We start from the raw sequence: 21,152 nt of genomic DNA on the forward strand, positions 1-21,152 counted from the left end.
CATCACTCGATACATTTATCACTGGGAACCACGAACTAGAGTCAAGAGTGCTCATCTTGTTAATGTAACAGTCGGAATTTCCTCGTAAACAATTCACACAAAAATTTATAAATCGTATAATTCTGCTGAAAATAATGCTCCAGAGGATTGATAAAATACTTCGTAGCTGCAGATTAAATGTGCGTGCATGTCTACATACGGCCTGTGACTTGTGTGGTAAGAAATGCCCAACTTCACCTGATTTCCAACTTTCAGTTTGTAAACATGTGTCCGACTTTTGAGACACACTAATTACCGGATATACGAAAGACCTGATATTTACCTGATGTTTTTATTTTATATTAAATGACTATATTGAGTACTTAAAATGACTTATCTAAATACTTTATGACTATGATGCATAATGCTATATACAAATTCGTTTGTTTGGAATATTTACTGACGATTTTGAATCAGGTCAAATAAGGTTTGTAGCATATTATGTCTTTAGTACCTTCCCATGTCCCACAATGCCGCGCGTTGTTTACAAACAACAGGCCCCGAAAAGACTTCCTCTTAACTAATGCAGAAATATTTTGATTTTACTTATTGACGTGTACATCATAACATTATTTTAATTGTTTGAATAAAAAGAAAACAGAGAAACACCGAATCAAAACAATATCTTTCAGATGCATCAACAAAATCTATGCAAGAGGCCCAGTCAAGGCTTGGCTTATAGTAGACAACTTGTTCCTGTAACGTTTCTCACATATTTGTTTTATAAAAAAAACTATTAAATATAGCTTGAAGCTTATTTCTCTTTATATCAAACGACAAGATTTAATCAGTTCGAAACTATTTCAGTCAAACTTTTTCATAATATACCAATATTTTTAGCTATCAGAAAAAAACTTGTATGAACTATAAACCCCTAATTATAGGGGCCAGCCCCTTTTCCTTGATCTTATATGAAAGCTCTCGTAATTATGCACAACTTTTGTTTTATATTTCTTACCAAATTATTCTCGGTTTAAAAGTTATTACACAAAAAGAAGCAAAATTTCATGGGAAAATAAATACTTAAAATTGCCGTCACATAGCTTCCGATCTTTAAGAAATCAGCTTATAATTTTATCGCTATGCACATCTACAATGTATTGGCTACACGTTCTCAAACTTTCATGTAATTATCATATGTCGTTTTTGAGTTTATTAGTGGACACGAGACATCAAAATTATCAATTAAAGAGCAATAACTCACAAAGTAAGGCATGTATCAAAAAATTGAAAGCAGATGTAAACAGGTGTTAATACAAGGTATCCAACCTGAAAGTTTCATAAAAATCAGTGGAAGGGTCTTTGAGAAATCGCCTGTCAAAAATCTGGCGGGAAAAAAAAAAAGCAAATAATAATAAGAAACAGTAGAATAACAGTAGGGTCTTCCGAAGGAAGCTCGGAAGACCCTAATAATAATAATAAGAAACCGAGTAAAAACAATATGTTCCCAAACTCCGTTTGGGGAACATAATAATAATAATAAGAAACCGAGTAAAAACAATATGTTCCCAAACTCCGTTTGGGGAACATAACTATTACTTTTACTGTTACAGAGTCGAATGAAGCTGTTACTGGAGAACATTAAGTACGTGTTTGCATACCTCGTTTGTTTCTGTCAGCGCAGTGAAATGGAGCGAGCCATCATTTTTCTTCAGGTAAGTGAGGTGTTATATTCCATTTGTTCACCTTTCAAAAGACATTTAAATTTGTAAATATATTGTTTTGACTGGTTTGTGTAGGCACGGAAAGCCTATGGACTCTCCACGTATATATTTCGTGTGAATATTTAGATTTTAGGTTAATAAATTAAATAATCAGGTTCTCTGATTTTGTAACATTATACCAGAATGAGACTGACCTTGAACTTGCCCAGCTGTTGAGGATGAATTTCCAGGTGGTACATCAGGAACTTCTTCTGTATCTCAGTACCCACTATAACCAGGTATGTTTGTACCTCTCTATCAGTATAAACTGTACACTACGGTATCTCAGTACCCACTACAACCAGGTATGTTTGTACCTCTCTATCAGTAAAAACTGTACACTACGGTATCTCAGTACCCACTTCAACCAGGTACTAAAGTCTGTAGATCTTTATCATAGCAGTGCTTTATTTAAACACTTTTGATCAATTGTAATGAGTAAGGGGTGGAGGAATTTGGTACAGATTGATACATGTACATGAAATTTCATTTCTGTCCTTCCGTCACACTTTGCGTTTAGCTCTGCTCAAAGCTAAGTTTCAAAGAAACCATCCAAGATATATTTATCAAACTTCATATGCTGAAAGATATTGATGAGAGCTATGCAACTGCATCAACATTTTTTTACCTTGACCTCACTTTTGTTAAATTTGTGTTTAGCTCAGTTTTAAACATACCATTCAAGATGGATTTATCAAACTTCACATGTTGATACAAACTTGCATGGATGATGTATCTCGGGATGAACACTACCAGACTCGCTTAGGATGCTGTATCTGATCTACATTTTCCAAATGAGTGACCAGATATAAGTTTTTGGAGCAGGTCCACTCCTAATGCTATGTTCCCACTATCACGATTGCCACCACGATTGAAATTGGGGCCTTGAACGTGGACAAATCGTAGCGATCGTAGCAAACCGAATCAAATCTTGTGTTCACTCGTGGCTATCGTGTTGATTGTGAAATTTTTTTTGACTGTCAAAAAATTTTCTACAATTAACACGATTAAATTTTAATCGGTATCATCGAATCGCATTACATCGTGACTAACCTCAGCTGCATCGTAAGTAAACGCATCTAATCTAGCTTTCATTTCGTGATCATCGGGATTGATCACGGATAGGAGAAACATCCCGGTTATTAGCGATTCGTAACGATATCTCACGTTCTGTCACTATCTGTGACGATTTGCCTGGTCTTACTGCTAACGAGCTGATAGGGTATTTTCCCGCTCAGATACGATTTGATATGGACATAAAAGAGTAAACGTCACTAGATACAAGTGTTAACGTTTTGTTGCGGATGCTCACACTATATTACGAGTATTTAAGTTTGAAAAAATAACTGGAAAATTTAAATGCGTTTCTTTCCCCGATTGTAAAAAGATGTCTGAGTTTTGGAAAAATAATTTTAAGATGCAACCTAAAACAGGTACAAGAAAGGAAAGAGAAGGGAGAAACCGTTCGATCAGACGCAACATCGGTGGAAAAAATAAAAACATAAGAAAACAGTTATACTGCTGCTTTTGCTCTACTTTGACAGCAATACCATATGAACATAGAACACTTCAAACACCACTTTCGTGACGTTGTCATCAACCCTAACTTCTGCCATTATAATTGATTGAATTTTAATGCTTTTTTTACTTTTAATAGGTAAAATATGATGAACTCAGTACAGCCAGATTTTTTTTTATATCTGTCTGGGTACAATCGTAGCTCAAAGCGTTTTCTATCTTGATCCTGATCGTGAAAGTAATTGTGATGAACGTGTTATTCTATCGCACATTAGCGCAAAAGCGTGCGATGAACGTATTATATCACTAGAGTACGTATTAAAACGTACAAGATTGTTTCTAATCGAGAACTCGAATCATGATATTTGAGACAGATCGAGGTCATTTTATCCACTAAATCTTAATAACCCTATTGGAACATAATTCATCTTATCTGAACGATAGTCTGTTCCTCAGAGATCGCATCACATGAAATTTATCCATCTTGGCCATAACGCATGAAAGTGTAACAAAACGTATGAAAATCACCCATGCGCATCTCTTCGTATCTTGGCATGAAATTCAATAAAAACTCTGCGATCAACTATGATTGATCAATCGTGACGTGCGTAAACTGTCCGCACAAAAGTGGGAACGTAGCATAAGGAATTATAAGTCCTACTTGGACCAAACTTTCACTGATGATGCATTAAGGATGGACACTACCAGACTTGCTTCGGATGCTGGATCTGACCTACATTTTCATTCCCAAGAACTAAGCCCTACCTGAACCAAACTTGCATAAATGATGCATCTAGGAATGGACACTACCAGACTTGCTTCGGATGCTGGATCTGACCTATATTTTCATTCCCAAGTAACTATAAGTCCTGCCCGAACCAAACTTGCATGGATGATGCATCTAGGGATGGACACTACCAGATTTGCTTCGGATGCTGGATCTGACCTATATTTTCATTCCCAAGTAACTATAAGCCCTGCCTGAACCAAACTTACATGGATGATGCATCTAGGGATGGACATTACCAGACTCGCTTCGGATGCTGGATCTGACCTATATTTTCATTCCCAAGTAACTATAAGGCCTACCTGAACCAAACTTGCATGGATGATGCATCTAGGGTTGGACACTACCAGACTTGCTTTGGATGCTGGATCTGACCTATATTTTCATTCCCAAGTAACTATAAGTCCTACCTGAACCAAACTTGCATGGATGATGCATCTAGGGATGGACACTACCAGATTTGCTTCGGATGCTGGATCTGACCTATATTTTCATTCCCAAGTAACTATAAGCCCTGTCTGAACCAAACTTACATGGATGATGCATCTAGGGATGGACATTACCAGACTCGCTTCGGATGCTGGATCTGACCTGTATTTTCATTCCCAAGTAACTATAAGTCCTACCTGAACCAAACTTACATGGATGATGCATCTAGGGATGGACACTACCAGACTTGCTTCGGATGCTGGATCTGACCTATATTTTCATTCCCAAGTAACTATAAGTCCTACCTGAACCAAACTTGCATGGATGATGCATCTAGGGATGGACACTACCAGACTTGCTTCAGATGCTGGATCTGACCTATATATTCATTCCCAAGTAACTGTAAGTTCTGCCCGAACCAAACTTGCATGGATGATGCATCTAGGGATGGACACTACCAGATTTGCTTTGGATGCTGGATGTGACCTATATTTTCCAAACAAGCAATTCAGCTGCATCACTATTCAAGATATTCTGATCAAATTTTATACACATACAAATTTTCATGTTGCTTTACTAATACATCCTCGGCGGGACATTCATGTCCTATGGACATATTTCTAGTTGTCAATTAAACAATGCAGTAGTAATAGAAATCAAATATTTCAATACTGAAAATAAATTGAAAAAGGCTTTAAGATTGCTGCTGATTTTGTGTTAATGAAGGTATTCAATGGACTGCGACATCTGTCCACCTATGACCACAATTACACGGGTCCTAAAGATATCAAGACATCAGAACAAATGGCTGACTACCTCCAGCCCCGACTTCTAGGGGTCATTGCATTCTTTGACTTCCAACTACTCAATGCCAGCACTCCACTGTCTGACAAAAAACTGGTAAGTCAAGGTGTTTTGGAGTAGAATTCATCTTTGTTTGAAAACTCAGTTTCCAGTTAATTTTAGAATAAAATTTGAGGTTTCAGTATTGCCAAGGAATGCCTTTTTACTTCACATGAGGCAAAATTGATTCGAAAACTTTCAAAATTTTGTTGTTGTTGTTCTGACTGATCATTTTTATTCCAAGTGAAGTATCTTTGGCTTTCATTGTAGACAATGGAGAGCCTGACAGCCATTATTAAACTGATGGGGAAGAAACACATAGGAACAATTCGCCACAAAGTAATCGGAACCCTGAGGTTAGTGTGACCTTACAACTTACAGATTATAGACCTCTTATTGTTTGTTATTTATAGCTGTCTGATTTGTATAGATCTTGACTGCTCTGACTTTCGGAAAACAAGATATTTTAAAAGGTTAACTGATTTATTACACTGCATATACATGTACATCATAAGCAAGTAAAGTAAGCAAAACTGTTCTGCAATTACATCATGTGTTTAAAATTGAAAGATGGAAGATGAGATACAAATTACATTTAAGATGAGATACAAATTGCATTTAAAATGTTATCCCCCTTTAGTAGAGAATACACTTGGGGGAGAGCACTAAAGGTACATTTTCTGAAAGTAAGCCTCCTTTCATATAAAAGACATCTTGGGGGATGAGGTACCAAAATTTGAGCAAGGTTTGTAGCGCATTGGCCTTTTCACTTAGTTTTTATAATTGATTGTTTCCAAAGTCTTGTATTGCTGTTTTAACTGTATCTTGGTCCAGTTTTCCAGATTTGAGAAATCGATTGAGTTCTTAATCCTTGATGCATATTTGAAAGAAATAGCAATGTTCCAGTCACTTAAACGCAAAAATTGAGATTTAATTAAAATACACAGATCAACACAATAAGTTTATAAAATGCATTCACATCCAGTAGTGAAATATGTCTACATGATTTGTTAAGACAAAAATCAGTATCAAAAGGCTTGAAATCAAAATACAAACAAGAAATTTTGGAAGCAAGCACTAGCATTGAATTTGATACAAGCAGTGATGTCATAAAAGGATGCTAAGAGGATGCTGGATTTACTAAAAAGCTAATACATTTTCTGGCTATAACAAGATAAATACAATTGATATACTATGAATGAAACATGAAGAAAAAAACACAGATTATATACTAGTACATCATATTTATGACGTTCACAATCCCTCAAAATTTATTTCTATTTGTAAGATTTCTGATTTTCTTGACTAAAAAGTTGAAAAATATAATAATTATAATCTTTTAAATTAACATGATTTATGACACCTTTTTTTTCACAAGTAAATATATTTATTTAATCCCCCCCCGGCGAAATTGTATTATGAAACACATATTGTATGTGTATATTGTTGAACATATTTTATAAATGCAAAAATTAGTTTTGAAATACAAGATTTTGACACGGATGTTTACAGATGTGTTTTATTCTCTACAGGATTGGACTCCAGTTCACGGATCGAGAGTTCATTGAGATTATCTGTCGAGCCTGGAATTGTTTTGTTAAGAGGTAATGTACACCGAAACAATTTTGTAAAAATTTATAAGTATTAACGTTATTCTATAAGACTACATGTTCTTATTAAACATTCAAATTAAGTTGTTTTGATTAAGACATCCCCACATTTTTTTTTCCACTGAAAATTGCTTTATACATTAAAATCTAAGAAAATTTTTCCCGGCTGTAAATTTATATCTATCTATAATTGGAAGAATATGCACATTCTATAAATATTTTAAATATATATTTGTGATATTTTTAGCTTAGAGTTGTCTTTCCTTGGACAAATGATGTCACAGATTATTGCTACACTACTACCACTCCTTGAACACCTGCCCAAACAAGTTGCGGAAATCATCAACTTTATCATCGTAGATAACAGGTAGGAATTTTATACAGAGGAGCTGTTTGTTCTTGGTCCCCTTTTCCCTCTCTATAAACTCCAAAAATGTTACTTTGTCTCCTATACAATTTTCCTTATTTCAATTTCATCCCTTCTTTTCAGAGGAAATTTCGTCAACTTTGTATACAGTAAATTTTGTTTCTGTACAAGGTGTATATTAAAAGAATGTTGAATTCAAATTTTGCCTAAATCTTGAATATGAAGTACACTGGATCTGTAAATTAAATAAAATCAGTTACATGTACTGACATCTTCTAAAGTATGCATTTGATTTTACTGATACATGTAATTCATTTTCTTCAATTCCTGTTACTTTCAGTTATACAGTTCAGGGGTACAGTTGTATCATGTACTTTGCACAAATTAAACTAATATAATAATGGTAAATTTCATCTTGGAAGTATTTGCTTTCATTGTTCTTAATCTATACTGTGTTGAGTTTTACTGCAGATATTTGATTTTCTTCACTTGTCTGTTTTTTAATTGAGCAACAAACAGATTGTCATTTGTATCTGTACACAGTCCCTGGGGTTCACTCAGTCCACAGTCTATATAACGGAGGAACTGTCCATCCTGGTCTATGATGTGGACACAGGCATTGTTAGAGTCAGCTGTAAGGATGTGACTCTGACTGTCTGTGGTGATTCCTACTGGATTGAATGGTTTGTTCTTTGGAGCAGGAGTATGTCCAGTGTACCTGAATCTCAGTTTCCCAGCCTGATTGACCACCACTACTGCTCTAGCTCCACAGTCAGACACACAGATATCCAGGTTCCTGTTCTCTGTTATGTATCTGTCAGAAAGACCAGATGAATAGAGAGGTTTACCTTTATCATCAAACTGAATGGTTTGTTTCTCTGTGGAGCCAGAGTAACGGACAACTTTTGTTTGTTTGTAATCATCACTGTACATGATAACCAGGAGGTCACCAGAGGAGGTACTACAGACACCTTCAGGTTTCCAGTTCTGTAGTCTGATCACCTCCTCTATCTTCTCATTCATCACAATGTTCACAGTTCTATCATTGTAATCAGTATAAACTAGATCTCCACTTTTTGTCACTGCTATGTCATATGGTGTGTTCCCTGACTTGGTTGTGATTGACTTGAGTAGTGATCCCTGATTGATGCTGTAGAGTTTCATGGTTTTTTCATGTCCACTTGTCCAGATTTCTTCATCACTCAGACAGGCCACATTGTATAGGGTTACATACCCAGTGTCTATGGTGGTGACAGTCTCTGGTTCATCAAGCAGCTGTTTGACTGGAGGAGAGGATCCAGCTTCTGGTGATTTCTGTGTTGTCTTCATGCTGTAGCCATGTTTATCTGAAGTTAAAGAACCTGATGACAAGATTCCAAATGATTTACAAAGTTCTTCTCCTTGGATTTTTCCTTGAATGAATTTAGGTAGAGATGGTGCTAATTTGTGTGGAAGATTTTTGTATCTATCTGCATTGGATGTGACACCAAGTAGTTTTGACAAATCATTTGTATCAGTAGACATTTCGACTGAATCAATTTCATCCTTGATGTCAGACATTGTCTTGTTTATTTCATCCAGATGTTTCTGTAGAGTTTGTAACTGTGTGTTTTTCATCTCATCAACTTCAGCTTTAAGTTTCTTGACAAGTTTGTCAATTTCTCTGTGCCAGTCCTCTCCATGTTTTGTTATGGCTGTTGAGAGATCTCCATATTCCTTTTCTAACTGACTCATTCTGTTTTGTACATCAGAGGCAATGTCCTGGTAGGTTGGGTAAATTGTATCATTTAGTTCATTTCGTTCTTTGACAAATTTATTCTTTCTTTCATTCACAACTTCTAAGATTTCTGATACTTTATGACCTTGATGTTTACCGGATGCAATGCATTTAGGACAAACAGGAATGTCACATTGGTTGCAGTACATTGTACTTAGGTCTTTGGAATGAGATGTACATGCAGGATAGAGGGGAGTGGATTTTCTGGCCTGAAATTTCACGATTTTGTGGTCCTTGGATTCATCAGATGTCATGTGTTTTCCAACACAAGCTGTACACAGGTTGACAAGACATGTATCACAGTGCATCTGTACCACAGCGGTCTCACACAGGTCACATCGCATCACGTCCTGGGCACTGGTACGGGGGTCCATGATTAAACTTGTTACTCTGAAATATAAATAGATCTTTATCTCAACAGGATATCAATAAAAGTAAATCTAGTGGTTTGGGTTTTTGACAAGTATTTAAAAAATTATTTCCTTTTGAAAGTCAAGTTTTTCAAATTAATTTTTTTGTCTTTAAAAATTACACTGTCACACACACTTAATGGGTAGAGCACTAAATTAGAGAATGGATGGTCGTGGGTTCAAGACACATGTACCCCAATAAACTAAAGTCCATAAAAATAGATAGGGCTTGTTCCTCATTCATTCTTGCTTATTGAGGGTCTTTTAGATGAGACGTACCTTAAAAAACTGAGGTACTGTGTCACAGAGGGCATTGACATTTTGAGGTGAAAGTTGAGGGTCTTTAAGAGTCACAGAAGAAGTTGACACATTAAAAACCACTCCCTACTCATGGATCTGAGTGTCAAATAAAGGTCATGATGTGAAGCCCTTCACCAAATTTTACATGAGTGTAATAATCTCGCAAGGGACATAAAACAGCAATCATTTAATCAACAAATTACTGTAAATCACTTTTTATTCGCAAGAACTTTATTTTTCGCGTAATTTACACAGTATGCTTGCGAAAATTTTAATTCTCCTTTACAATAGTATTCCTTAAGATTATATAGAGCAATAACCATAATTCATGAAAATTTTGTCTAGCTAATCAGTAGTCAATGTTTATCTCGCAAAAATTAAGTGACACAAAAATTTTGTAATCTTCAGTAGTTTATATTAATGGCATGGTGGAAAAGTAGGGGTTTGTCAATTGTCAAATTGTACATTACATTAAATACATATGATGTGTAGAATGACCCTTTGAAGAACAATTGTTGATTCGACTTTTTAAAACCATTTCCAGGTTTTAATATTTTAGGTTAGTCCATATATATTTCACAACTCACACTTACATTTGAGTTGATTTTAAAACGTACAAATTATTTTAAGCTCACCTTGACGAAATCAAGTTGAGCTTATGCTATACCCCTGGCGTTGGTGTCAGTGTTCCAGGTTATAGTTTAAGGAGCAAGTCTATTCCCAAATAACTATAAGCCCTACCTGAACCAAACTTGCATGGATGATGCATCTAGGGATGTACACTACCAGACTTGCTTCAGATCTGACCTACATTTTCCAGATGAGTGATCAGGTTAAAGTTTTTGGAGCAGGTCTATTCCCAAGGAACTATAAGCCCAACCCAGATCAAACTTCCATGGATGATGCATCTAGGGATGTACACTACCAGACTTGGTTCAGATCTGACCTACATTTTCCAGATGAGTGACCAGGTTAAAGTTTTTGGAGCAGGTCTATTCCCAAGGAACTATAAGCCCAACCCAGACCAAACTTGCATGGATGATGCATCTAGGGATGTACACTAGTAGACTTGCTTCAGATCTGACCTACATTTTCCAGATGAGTGATCAGGTTAAAGTTTTTGGAGCAGGTCTATTCCCAAGGAACTATAAGCCCAACCCAGACCAAATGCATGGATGATGCATCTAGGGATGTCATACAAGACTTGCTTAGATCTGACCTACATTTTCCAGATGAGTGACAAGGTTAAAGTTTTTGGAGCAGGTCTATTCCCAAGGAACTATAAGCCCAACCCAGACCAAACTTGCATGGATGATGCATATAGGGATGTACACTACCAGACTTGCTTCAGATCTGACCTACATTTTCCAGATGAGTGATCAGGTTAAAGTTTTTGGAGCAGGTCTATTCCCAAGGAACTATAAGCCCAACCCAGACCAAACTTGCATGGATGATGCATCAGGGATGTACACTAGTAGTTATCTCCATATCCTTCTTTAAACATCGATTTTCGTGTAAAATAATCAAGATTGCTTCAGATCTGACCTAAATTTTCCAGACAGTGATCAGGTTAAAGTTTTTTGAGCAGGTCTATTCCCAAGGAATTATAAGCCCAACCCAGACCAAACTTCCATGGATGATGCATCTAGGGATGTAACTAGTAACTTGCAGATCTGACCTACATTTTCTTAGATGAATGAAGGTTAAAAAAGTTTTTGGAGCAGGTTATTTCAAAATATAAGCCCAACCCAGACCAAACTTGCATGGATAACAATCTAGCATGGATGATGCATCTAGGGATGTACACTACCAGACTTGCTTCAATTTTTTTTACATTTTTTGATAAGTACCAATTTAAAGTTTTTGGAGTCTGTTCTATTCCCAAGGAACTATAAATGACCTAACAGACCAAACTTGCATGGATGATGCATCTAGGGATGTGCACATGTACTAAGACTTGCTTTAGATCTGACCTACATTTTCCAGATAAGTGACCAAGTTAAAGTATTTGGAGCAGGTCTATTCCCAAGGAACTATAAGCCCAACCCAGACCAAACTTGCATGGATGATGCATCTAGGGATGTACACTAGTAGACTTGCTTCAGATCTGACCTACATTTTCCAGATAAGTGACCAAGTTAAAGTTTTTGGAGCAGGTCTATTCCCAAGGAACTATAAGCCCAACCCAGACCAAACTTCCATGGATGATGCATCTAGGGATGTACACTACCAGACTTGCTTCAGATCTGACCTACATTTTCCAGATAAGTGACCAATTTAAAGTTTTTGGAGCAGGTCTATTCCCAAGGAACTATAAGCACAACCCAGACCAAACTTGCATGGATGATGCATTTAGGGATGTACACTACCAGACTTGCTTCAGATGTCCCCCCTTTTATTTGAAAGTTATTTTCTGTTACTGTACTATGATACTATAATATTTTCTGTACTAAAAAAAAAGTAATCAATTAATTTACAGCTGACTACAAAGTGTGATATGGATGTTTTTTAAATTGAAAAACTATTTTTTTGAAGTATTTATTTATGTCAACAAAATACCTATAGCAATTTAATATTTAAAAGTTAAATAGCTTTGGAAATATCAAAATTTTAAAAGTAAAGTAAACATTACCTGGTGTTAGATAGGAAAATGGCTGCTGTCTTGTAAAGTACTATTGCTATGTATTCAGGTCACATGATCAACATACCTTAGTGATCTACCTGTCAAGTATTTTACTTCTTGGTCCCTATGTAGTTGGGATTTAAATTTTATAAATATGGCTTATTGTTTAGGCTTTAATTATAATGGAGTCATCAATCATTATAACAAAGAGGAGCACATGAACCCTACATTACCTTCAATAACAAAAAATAAAACAATACAATCTTGTTTCCATCTATTATGGCCAAAACAGAATGTGTGATTCATCAATATTAATGCAAGCTTTTAATAAATGCATGTGAATAAATTCTGAATTTTTTTAAAAATCTTGATTCTTCTGTGAAACCATGCACCGATTAGAATTAGGTTAAACTAAATTAAATAAATTCAATAATATGTAGTGTACATGTCGTATGGTTAGGTTAGTCAGATCATGGCCTTGCTTTTGAATTCCTGTAGGTAAAAAGTATGTCTTTTTTCATGAAAAAAAAATTACATATTGTGATTTAATCCATACCTTTTAAAAGGATAATGCTGTTTTTTTTTAAATAAAATTACCTGCACTAGCTCATTACCAGTCAGTAGAATGCTTACCCTGTGATTGGAAGGTCAAAGCAATTATGAGTTGGGGAAAATTGTAGCAATTCCATCAAATATTGGGCACTATAATGATTTAAAATTGCAGGTTTTTTAAACTCTTTGTCATGGTAGCACAATAAAACACCCTCTTTATTGCTCTTAGTTGGCCCTGATTGAGTGTACCGTAACTGTGGAAATTTATTAAGCCCTTCACTGGCATTTGGTGATATCTCATGTGTGTAAACTTATCTTGCAAAGTAAAAAAAGGTACATTATGGCTAGCTACTGTAAATCATGTTTAATTTGCGAGAACTTTATTTTTGCATAATTTCGCGAGACAATGAGCTGGCAAAAATTTCATTCTCACATTTTAAAGTATTCCTTACGATTATTATATAGGAGAAAAACAACAATTGGTGAAAATTATGTCTCGGTAATAAGGAGTCAATGATAATCTCGCGAAAATAAGGTGTTGCTAAAATTTAGTGATCTACAGTATATACAAAGAGATTTGAAAAGCCCGACTCAGATTTTTGGTATGAGCATTATGTTTTCGTAAAAATTATGTATATAAGACATAAAAGCATGGAATTCTACATCATGTTGCTGAGTTCTATGCTTATTACTATTAAAAATGAGTTCATTACCTTAAACATTATGGTTACCCGTGATGACAGGATATACAACACACTCAAAAACCCCTGCCCCCCCCATCGAAATTTTCATCATCGAAACATAGTCATTAGCCGCTACAAAAATGTTTCTGTCATAAAAAAATAACATTTTCAATATCTTTTTTAGTATATTTATATATTGATGCACAATCTAGACAAAATTATTTAATGACCATATTTGTCTATAAATTTCGGATATTTGATAAAAGTTTTTTTTTTAAGTAACTATAAAGTTCCCTATTTTCAAAAATATCAGGTTAGCCTAGGTGTCAAAATTCACTGACTCTTTTATAGTTTGACTATAAACGCACAAAGTAATTTTTTAGAATGTACGTCTTTGGACAGAGAGGATTGTTGATATATTTATAATCAGATTATGAAAACTAGGTTAATATAATTCCAAAATGTATAAATGTTTTTAAAAATTGCTCTGAATTAGCATTGTCACCTGCCAAAAAACGATGGTATAATTGTATCGATCTAGTATTGTTATGAATGCAAAATTAAAAGATAACGGACGAGTACTTGGAAATGGAAACTGAATTTTGTTTTATTAACAACATGATTTACAATAAATGTGTTATAAAATAAAAATGCATGTTATTTTGTTTTTTTTTTTTTTTTACATTTTGCAACTTTCAATTTCGGACCGACAAAAATCACTTCGGACCGGCTTATTTTGTTTTCTTGCCGGTCCGAATGACCGACTATCTGAAAAAGTTTTCCACAACTCTGGATTGTTTAGAGTACAACATATACAAAAATAAAATATGATTCCCCTGATTCATAATTCAAATCCACCATCTAATCCACATTTTTTTGTTTTAAAAGATTTATTTTTACTAAATTTATATCCATCGATAACTAATACTGCATTGTGGCGATTTGTCACAAACTTCTCAATAGTAGCCATGACGTTCAAGTGTCGTTCAGTACATGTAATTGCACTTTGACTACAGACTTAATATGAAATTGTTAGTTATAAAAAAAATTAAATGCAATTGGCAATTAATTAAAACAAGTACAGTTTTCAAACGTCCTTGACTGTAAATACAAGTGACTTTCCTATATTATGCTATTACGATGAGTTTATGTACACCCTAAGATTTTCAATACAACGCAGCGAAAAACCACTGGACAGTATATAAAATTAATGTTTAAATGTAGGCTGTCCATCGACATAATATCCTTCCACATCTTCAGTAAGTTTGATAGTCATTTGAATCATTTTAAAAACCAAATTGTTGATAAAAATTAATATGCATGATAATGCAGGTAACAATTACACGTGGTAACATAATTAGTTTCGCACGGGTAATCAAAACCAATGGCATGTAGCGTTGGCTATTAAAACACCTTTTTAACAAACTAAGGCTATTATCTGCTGATTGGAATCAAAGTAAAGTGTGATAGTTAAAATAATTAAATGACAGGTACTACTCGTAATTACTGAAATGGTCAAGAACTGCAAATACATGTACAGTGGACCTTCAGATATCCGGACGCCAGATATCCAGATGCTTCAGTATCCGGACGATTTTTCATCGGAACAACATTTTTAAATGTAATTCTTTCTTGTTTAACTGGTGATTCAGATATCCGGATGCTTCACATATCCGGACGAATTTACTGGGAACCAAAGCGTCCGGATAAATGAGGGTCCACTGTATATAAACCTACCATAGTCTATTTATTCTCAAATTTCCGAATAAAACATGGAAATTATTGAACATTTATTCACTGCTTCTTGAATTCACGGATTTATCAACATCGTGAATATAGCGAATATTAACACCGCGAGTTATTTTCCCTCTATACAGTACTTAAATTGCACTCTGTAAAGTGACATTATCATGGTAAAATTCATACAGAAAATATTATTATTATTATCCTGAATCTACACAGTGTTGTATCTCACTGTAGATATTTGATTTTCTTCACTTGTCTGTTTCCTAATTGAGCAACAAACAGATTGTCATTTGTATCTATACACAGTTCACAGGGATAACTCAGTCCACAGTCTATGTAACGAAGGAACTGTCCATCCTGGTCTATGATGTGGACACAGTCATTGTAATAATCAGCTGTAAGGATGTGACTCTGACTGTCTGTAGTGATTCCTTGTGGAATGAATGGTTTGTTCTTTGGAGCAGGAGTATGTCCAGTGTACCTGAATCTCAGTTTCCCGGCCTGATTGACCACCACTACTGCTTTAGCTCCCTCATCAGACACACAGATATCCAGGTTCCTGTTCTCAGTTATGTCTCTCTTATAAAGGCCAGATGAATAGAGAGGGTTACCTTGATCATCAAACTGAATGGTTTGTTTCTCTGTGGAGCCAGAGTAGCGGACAACTTTTGATTGTTTGTTATCACTGTCCATGATAACCAGGAGGTCACCAGAGGAGGTACTACAGACACAAAGAGGTCTCCAGTTCTGTAGTCTGATCACCTCCTCTATCTTCTCATTCTTCACAATGTTCACAGTTCTATCCAAGAAATCAGTATAAACTAGATCTCCACTTTTTGTCACTGCTATGTCATATGGTGTGTTGCCTGACTTGGTTCTAATTGACTTATTATAAATTAAAAATTCTCTTGATTGTGAATAGTGATCCCTGATTGATGCTGTAGAGTTTCATGGTGCTGTCATTTCCACTTGTCCAGATTTCTTCATCACTCAGACAGGCCACATTGTAAAGTCTATCATACCCAGTGTTTATGGTGGTGACAGTCTCTGGTTCATCAAGCAGCTGTTTGACTGGAGGAGAGGATCCAGCTTCTGGTGATTTCTGTGTTGTCTTCATGCTGTAGCCATGTTTATCTGATGTTAACGAACTTGGTGATAAGGATCCAAACAGTTTACCAAGTTCTTGGATTTTTTCCTGGATTAAATTTAGGTAGAGATGGTGCTAATTTGTCTGGGAGATTTCTCTATCTTTCTTCACTGAATGTGACACTAAATAGTTTTGACAAGTCATCAGAATCTAAAGCAGCATTAACTGAATCAATTTCATCCTTGATGTCAGACATTGTCTTGTTTATTTCATCCAGATGTTTCTGTAGAGTTTGTAACTGTGTGTTTTTCATCTCATCAACTTCAGCTTTAAGTTTCTTGACAAGTTTGTCAATTTCTCTGTGCCAGTCCTCTCCATGTTTTGTTATGGCTGTTGAGAGATCTCCATATTCCTTTTCTAACTGACTCATTCTGTTTTGTACATCAGAGGCAATGTCGTGGTAGGTGGGATAAATTATATCATTTAGTTCATTTTGTTCTTTGACAATTTTATTCTTTCTTTCATTCACAACTGGCAAGATTTCTGATACGTTATGACCTAGATGTTGATCAGATGCAATTCACTTAGGAAAAACAGGAATGTCACATTGATTACAGTACATTGTACATTGATCTTTGGAATGAGATATACATCCAGGATACAGGGGAGTGGATTTCCTGGCCTGAAATTTGACAACTTTGTGGTCTTTGGATTCATCAGAGATCATGTGTTTTCCTACACAAGCCGTACACAGGTTTACAAGACACGTATCACAGTGCATCTGTACCACAGCGGTCTCACACAGGTCACATCGCATCACGTCCTGGGCACTGGTACGGGGATCCATGATTTAACTTGAGACTCTGAATTATAAATAGATATTTGTTATTGTGAATATCTAACTCTAACAGGATAAATATAGGATCTACCATGATTTGTAGTTGGATGTGATTTTTATCCAACAAGTTTTATATTTTTTATCCCTGGACCTTGACCCATATTTGATACTTGACAATGAATGTTTACACAGTTTTTAGCTCACCTCGACGAAGTCGAGATGAGCTTATGCTATACCCCCGGCGTCGGCGTCGGTGTCGGCGTTAGCGTCGGCGTCCCAGGTTAAAGTTTTAGGAGCAAGTCCATTCCCAAGTAACTATAAGCCCTACCTGAACCAAACTTGCATGGATGATACATCTAGGGATGTACACTACCAGACTTGCTTCGGATGCTGGATCTGACCTACATTTTCTAGATGAGTGACCAGGTTAAAGTTTTTGGAGCAGGTTCAAGTTTTTGGAGCAGGTCCATTCCCGAGGAATTATAAGTCCTACCCGGACCAAACTTGCAAGGATGATGCATCTACGGATGTACACTACCAGACTTGCTTCGGATGCTGGATCAACATTTTCCAGAGTGACCAGGTTAAAGTTTTTGGAGCAGGTCTATTACCAACTAAAGGAACTATAAGCCCTACCTGGTCCAAACTTGCATGGATGATGCATCTAGGGATGAACACTACCAGACTTGCTTTCGGATGCTGGATCTGACCTACATTTTCCAGATGAGTGACCAGGTTAAAGTTTTTGGAGCAGGTCCATTCCACAGAAACTATAAGCCTTATTTGGACCAAACTTGCATAGATGATGCATCTAGGGATGGACACTACCTGACTTGCTTCGGATGCTGGATCTGACCTACATTTTCATTCCCAAGTAACTATAAGCCCTACCTGAGCCAAACTTGCATGGATGATGTATCTAGGGATGTTCACTACCAGACTAGCTTCGGATGCTGGATCTGACCTACATTTTCATTCCCATGTAACTATAAGTCCTACCTGAACCAAACTTGCATTGATGATGTATCTAGGGATGGACACTACCAAACTAGTTTCGGATCCTGGATCTGACCTACATTTTCATTCCCAAGTAACTAGAAGCCCTTTTTGGACTAAACTAGCATGGATGATGTATCTAGGGATTGACACTACCAGACTTGCTTCGGATGCTGGATCTGACCTACATTTTCATTCCCAAGTAACTATAGGCCCTAGCTAAACCAAACTTGCATGGATGATGTATCTAGGGATTGACACTACCAGACTTGCTTCGGATGCTGGATCTGACCTACATTTTTATTCCCAAGTAACTATAAGTCCTACCTGAACCAAACTTGCATGGATGATGCATCTAAGGATGGACACTATCAGACTTGCTTCGGATGCTGGATCTGACCTATATTTTCCATACAAGAGACCAGGTTTAAGTTTTGGGAACAGATCAAGTCCTTGATATCTGCAGTATTAACAAAGTTATGAATATTTGTTAACACTTTACATGTTTTTCACGCTGCAGGCGTAGAACTGTGTATATGCCATGTAAGGGGTTAAACACAACTTGCAAGAATATTGTTGTTGGGATGAATACTAAATATTAAGAAAATATGATGTGATATTTTCCATTACTTAAACTGATAACATTCGTCGAGGTGAGCTTCGTAATCTTTGATTACCTATGTTTGTATATATAGGACTTCACTTTATTTCATTATGCTAACGCAATACCCATCGTGACGTCACAACTGAGGGATACGAAAACAATATCACATGAGTTATATCCATGAGATAAAGGGGTTAACATAGGATAAATATATAAAATGAATATAGTGATACCGAGAGTGGACAAGGGTTTAACATGTTGAAAGAAAAATGAAAAAATCAAAAATATTGTACAAACCTTACAAGTTAACATCAATCCTTTCTTTGAAAAGTCATCACATTTTCAGAAAAATTTTGTGTCTTTACTCCATCTTCAGAAGGTTACGGGTTCAAGACCCAGTTACAAGAAAAATCATTTTCAGTAAAAAATAGATAAAAATTGTTCCTCGCGATCATCAAGTGCTGACAACTTATGATAAAAATTGTGGGTCTTTCAGATAATGCCCGAAAAACTGAGGTCCAGTAATCATTGGCACAATCACTGCTTAATGGCCCTGAGTGTCCAGTAAATTGAGGTTTTTACCGTCTAATATGTCATATTGAGTCAAATCATATTGTAAGGAATGTAAAAACAGCAAACAATTCATAAAAAAGAATAAATGTTTTAGTCTAATCCTGACTGATGTGTTTCATACTAATTGTTTTGCAATTGTTTACACACTGAATTGTCAACAGATTTTTCCGTTATTTCTTAATCATGACAAGGAGCAAACGACAGTTATGACCGATCTGCAAGGGATTTTCCTTACTCAATGGTACCTGATCCCAATTCTTATATTTTGGAGGTCCGTGTTTGTGCTGCTCCAAAAAAGTATAGGCGGTATATTGCATATTTTTGCCCCAGCGAAAGTCAATTTTGAAAATTTCTAATATGTGCTAAATTATATAAATATGATTGTAAATGTTGTAGAAAAAAATCTAGATAAACAGTAAATATTGTAGTTTCAAAGTAGTTAATTGAAAGTTTTTGTTTCTGTGACATCACAAAGAGGAAAATAATGCACAGAATTTGCTCAACTTTTACTATAAAAACTATAGAATGCAGGCAGTGCTCCAGAATAATATTTATACATGTTTCATTGGTATTATCATAATGTAAATATACATGTATATGTATAATATTTAAATGCATTTAAATAAACACAACTGATGAAGGCCAGTAGCATGGTCGAAATATTTCAAAAAGTGTTTAAATGTTTTTTATTATAATTTTAATATGTGAAAAACATGGGTTTCCATGTATTGAAAATCCAAAAATATTTTATTGAAAGTGATATTCTTGATAATTGATAGCAAAGTAGATATAGCAAATTTGATATCTAAAGTTGTAGCTATTAACCAGAAGGTCGATATCAAAGTTTACTACAACTAAGATAAGCAATACAATATAATGGCTGTTGGCTCGTTACTGGATGGTAGAGCACTCTGTCTGTGATGAAGTTTGTGAGTTCAAATCTTAGCTGTGTCTGCAGACCTAAGCCCATAAAAATAGATTGCAACTGTTTCCATTTGAAATGGAAAGTTGTAGGTTATTTGGATGAGACCTTTTGAAAAGATGCCCCGTGTCATGGCAGGCATTAGCACAATAAATAGAACGCTGACTACTCAATGGCCATAAGTTAGTGCCGAGTAAAGGTCTAAATATGAAGCGCTTCACCAGTATATGGTGACATCTCTAAAGAAAAAAGTGAAAAATTCACAAATGGGACCTAAAACAATCAATCAAGCAGTCTTATTACAGGAATTTAGGAAAAAATCAAAATTTTAAAGTAAAATTAACATTACCTGATGTAAGACAGTAATGGCTGCCACTTTTGAAGTTTTCTGTGTTCTATGGTCACATGATCTGCCCTCCTGTGTTATCTACCTGTCAGATGTTTTACTTCGTGGTCTGTATCTAGTTGAGATTTGAATTTCTGTCAATTTGAACTGTGCCTTAGTTACTGTTTAGATTTAAGATTTGTGTGTGTGAATTTTGTAGACTTGACACATAGGCATATTTCATGAAGTGTATTAATCTGAGATTCCTCTGAGTCAGAGGAATCTCGGATTAGAAGTGTATTTGCTAGCGCACACACACAAAAAAGAAAGAAAGAAAATGTCACTCTATGATTGTAATCTTCTCTTTTTGTCTGGCATAAAATAGTTTGTATGATATGTATGTTGTGCATATTTTGATCG

General features: G+C 35.6%; 2 protein-coding genes across 2 annotated transcripts in view; one reads left to right on the forward strand and one right to left on the reverse strand.

Annotated features, from left to right (window-relative positions):
- LOC134235300 (serine/threonine-protein kinase ATR-like) overlaps positions 1–21,152 on the forward strand; it is a 75,706-nt gene that overhangs the window by 597 nt on the left and 53,957 nt on the right. The window contains exons 2-7 of the mRNA XM_062717425.1: positions 1,593–1,694; positions 1,886–1,981; positions 5,203–5,376; positions 5,590–5,675; positions 6,852–6,923; positions 7,177–7,296. Coding sequence (XP_062573409.1) covers positions 1,593–1,694; positions 1,886–1,981; positions 5,203–5,376; positions 5,590–5,675; positions 6,852–6,923; positions 7,177–7,296 — 650 coding nt within the window. The remainder of the gene's footprint in view (positions 1–1,592; positions 1,695–1,885; positions 1,982–5,202; positions 5,377–5,589; positions 5,676–6,851; positions 6,924–7,176; positions 7,297–21,152) is intronic.
- LOC134235351 (uncharacterized) lies at positions 7,741–17,336 on the reverse strand. Its single transcript, XM_062717484.1, is given in 4 exon segments — positions 7,741–9,480; positions 15,640–16,287; positions 16,289–16,498; positions 17,262–17,336. Coding segments are annotated over 4 exon segments (2,640 nt in total). The 5' UTR covers positions 17,322–17,336; the 3' UTR covers positions 7,741–7,758.

Source organism: Saccostrea cucullata, unplaced genomic scaffold, assembly GCF_032062105.1.
Source record: "Saccostrea cucullata isolate Sc308-1 unplaced genomic scaffold, CSIRO_AGI_Scuc_v1 ctg601, whole genome shotgun sequence".
NCBI lineage: Eukaryota > Metazoa > Mollusca > Bivalvia > Ostreida > Ostreidae > Saccostrea > Saccostrea cuccullata.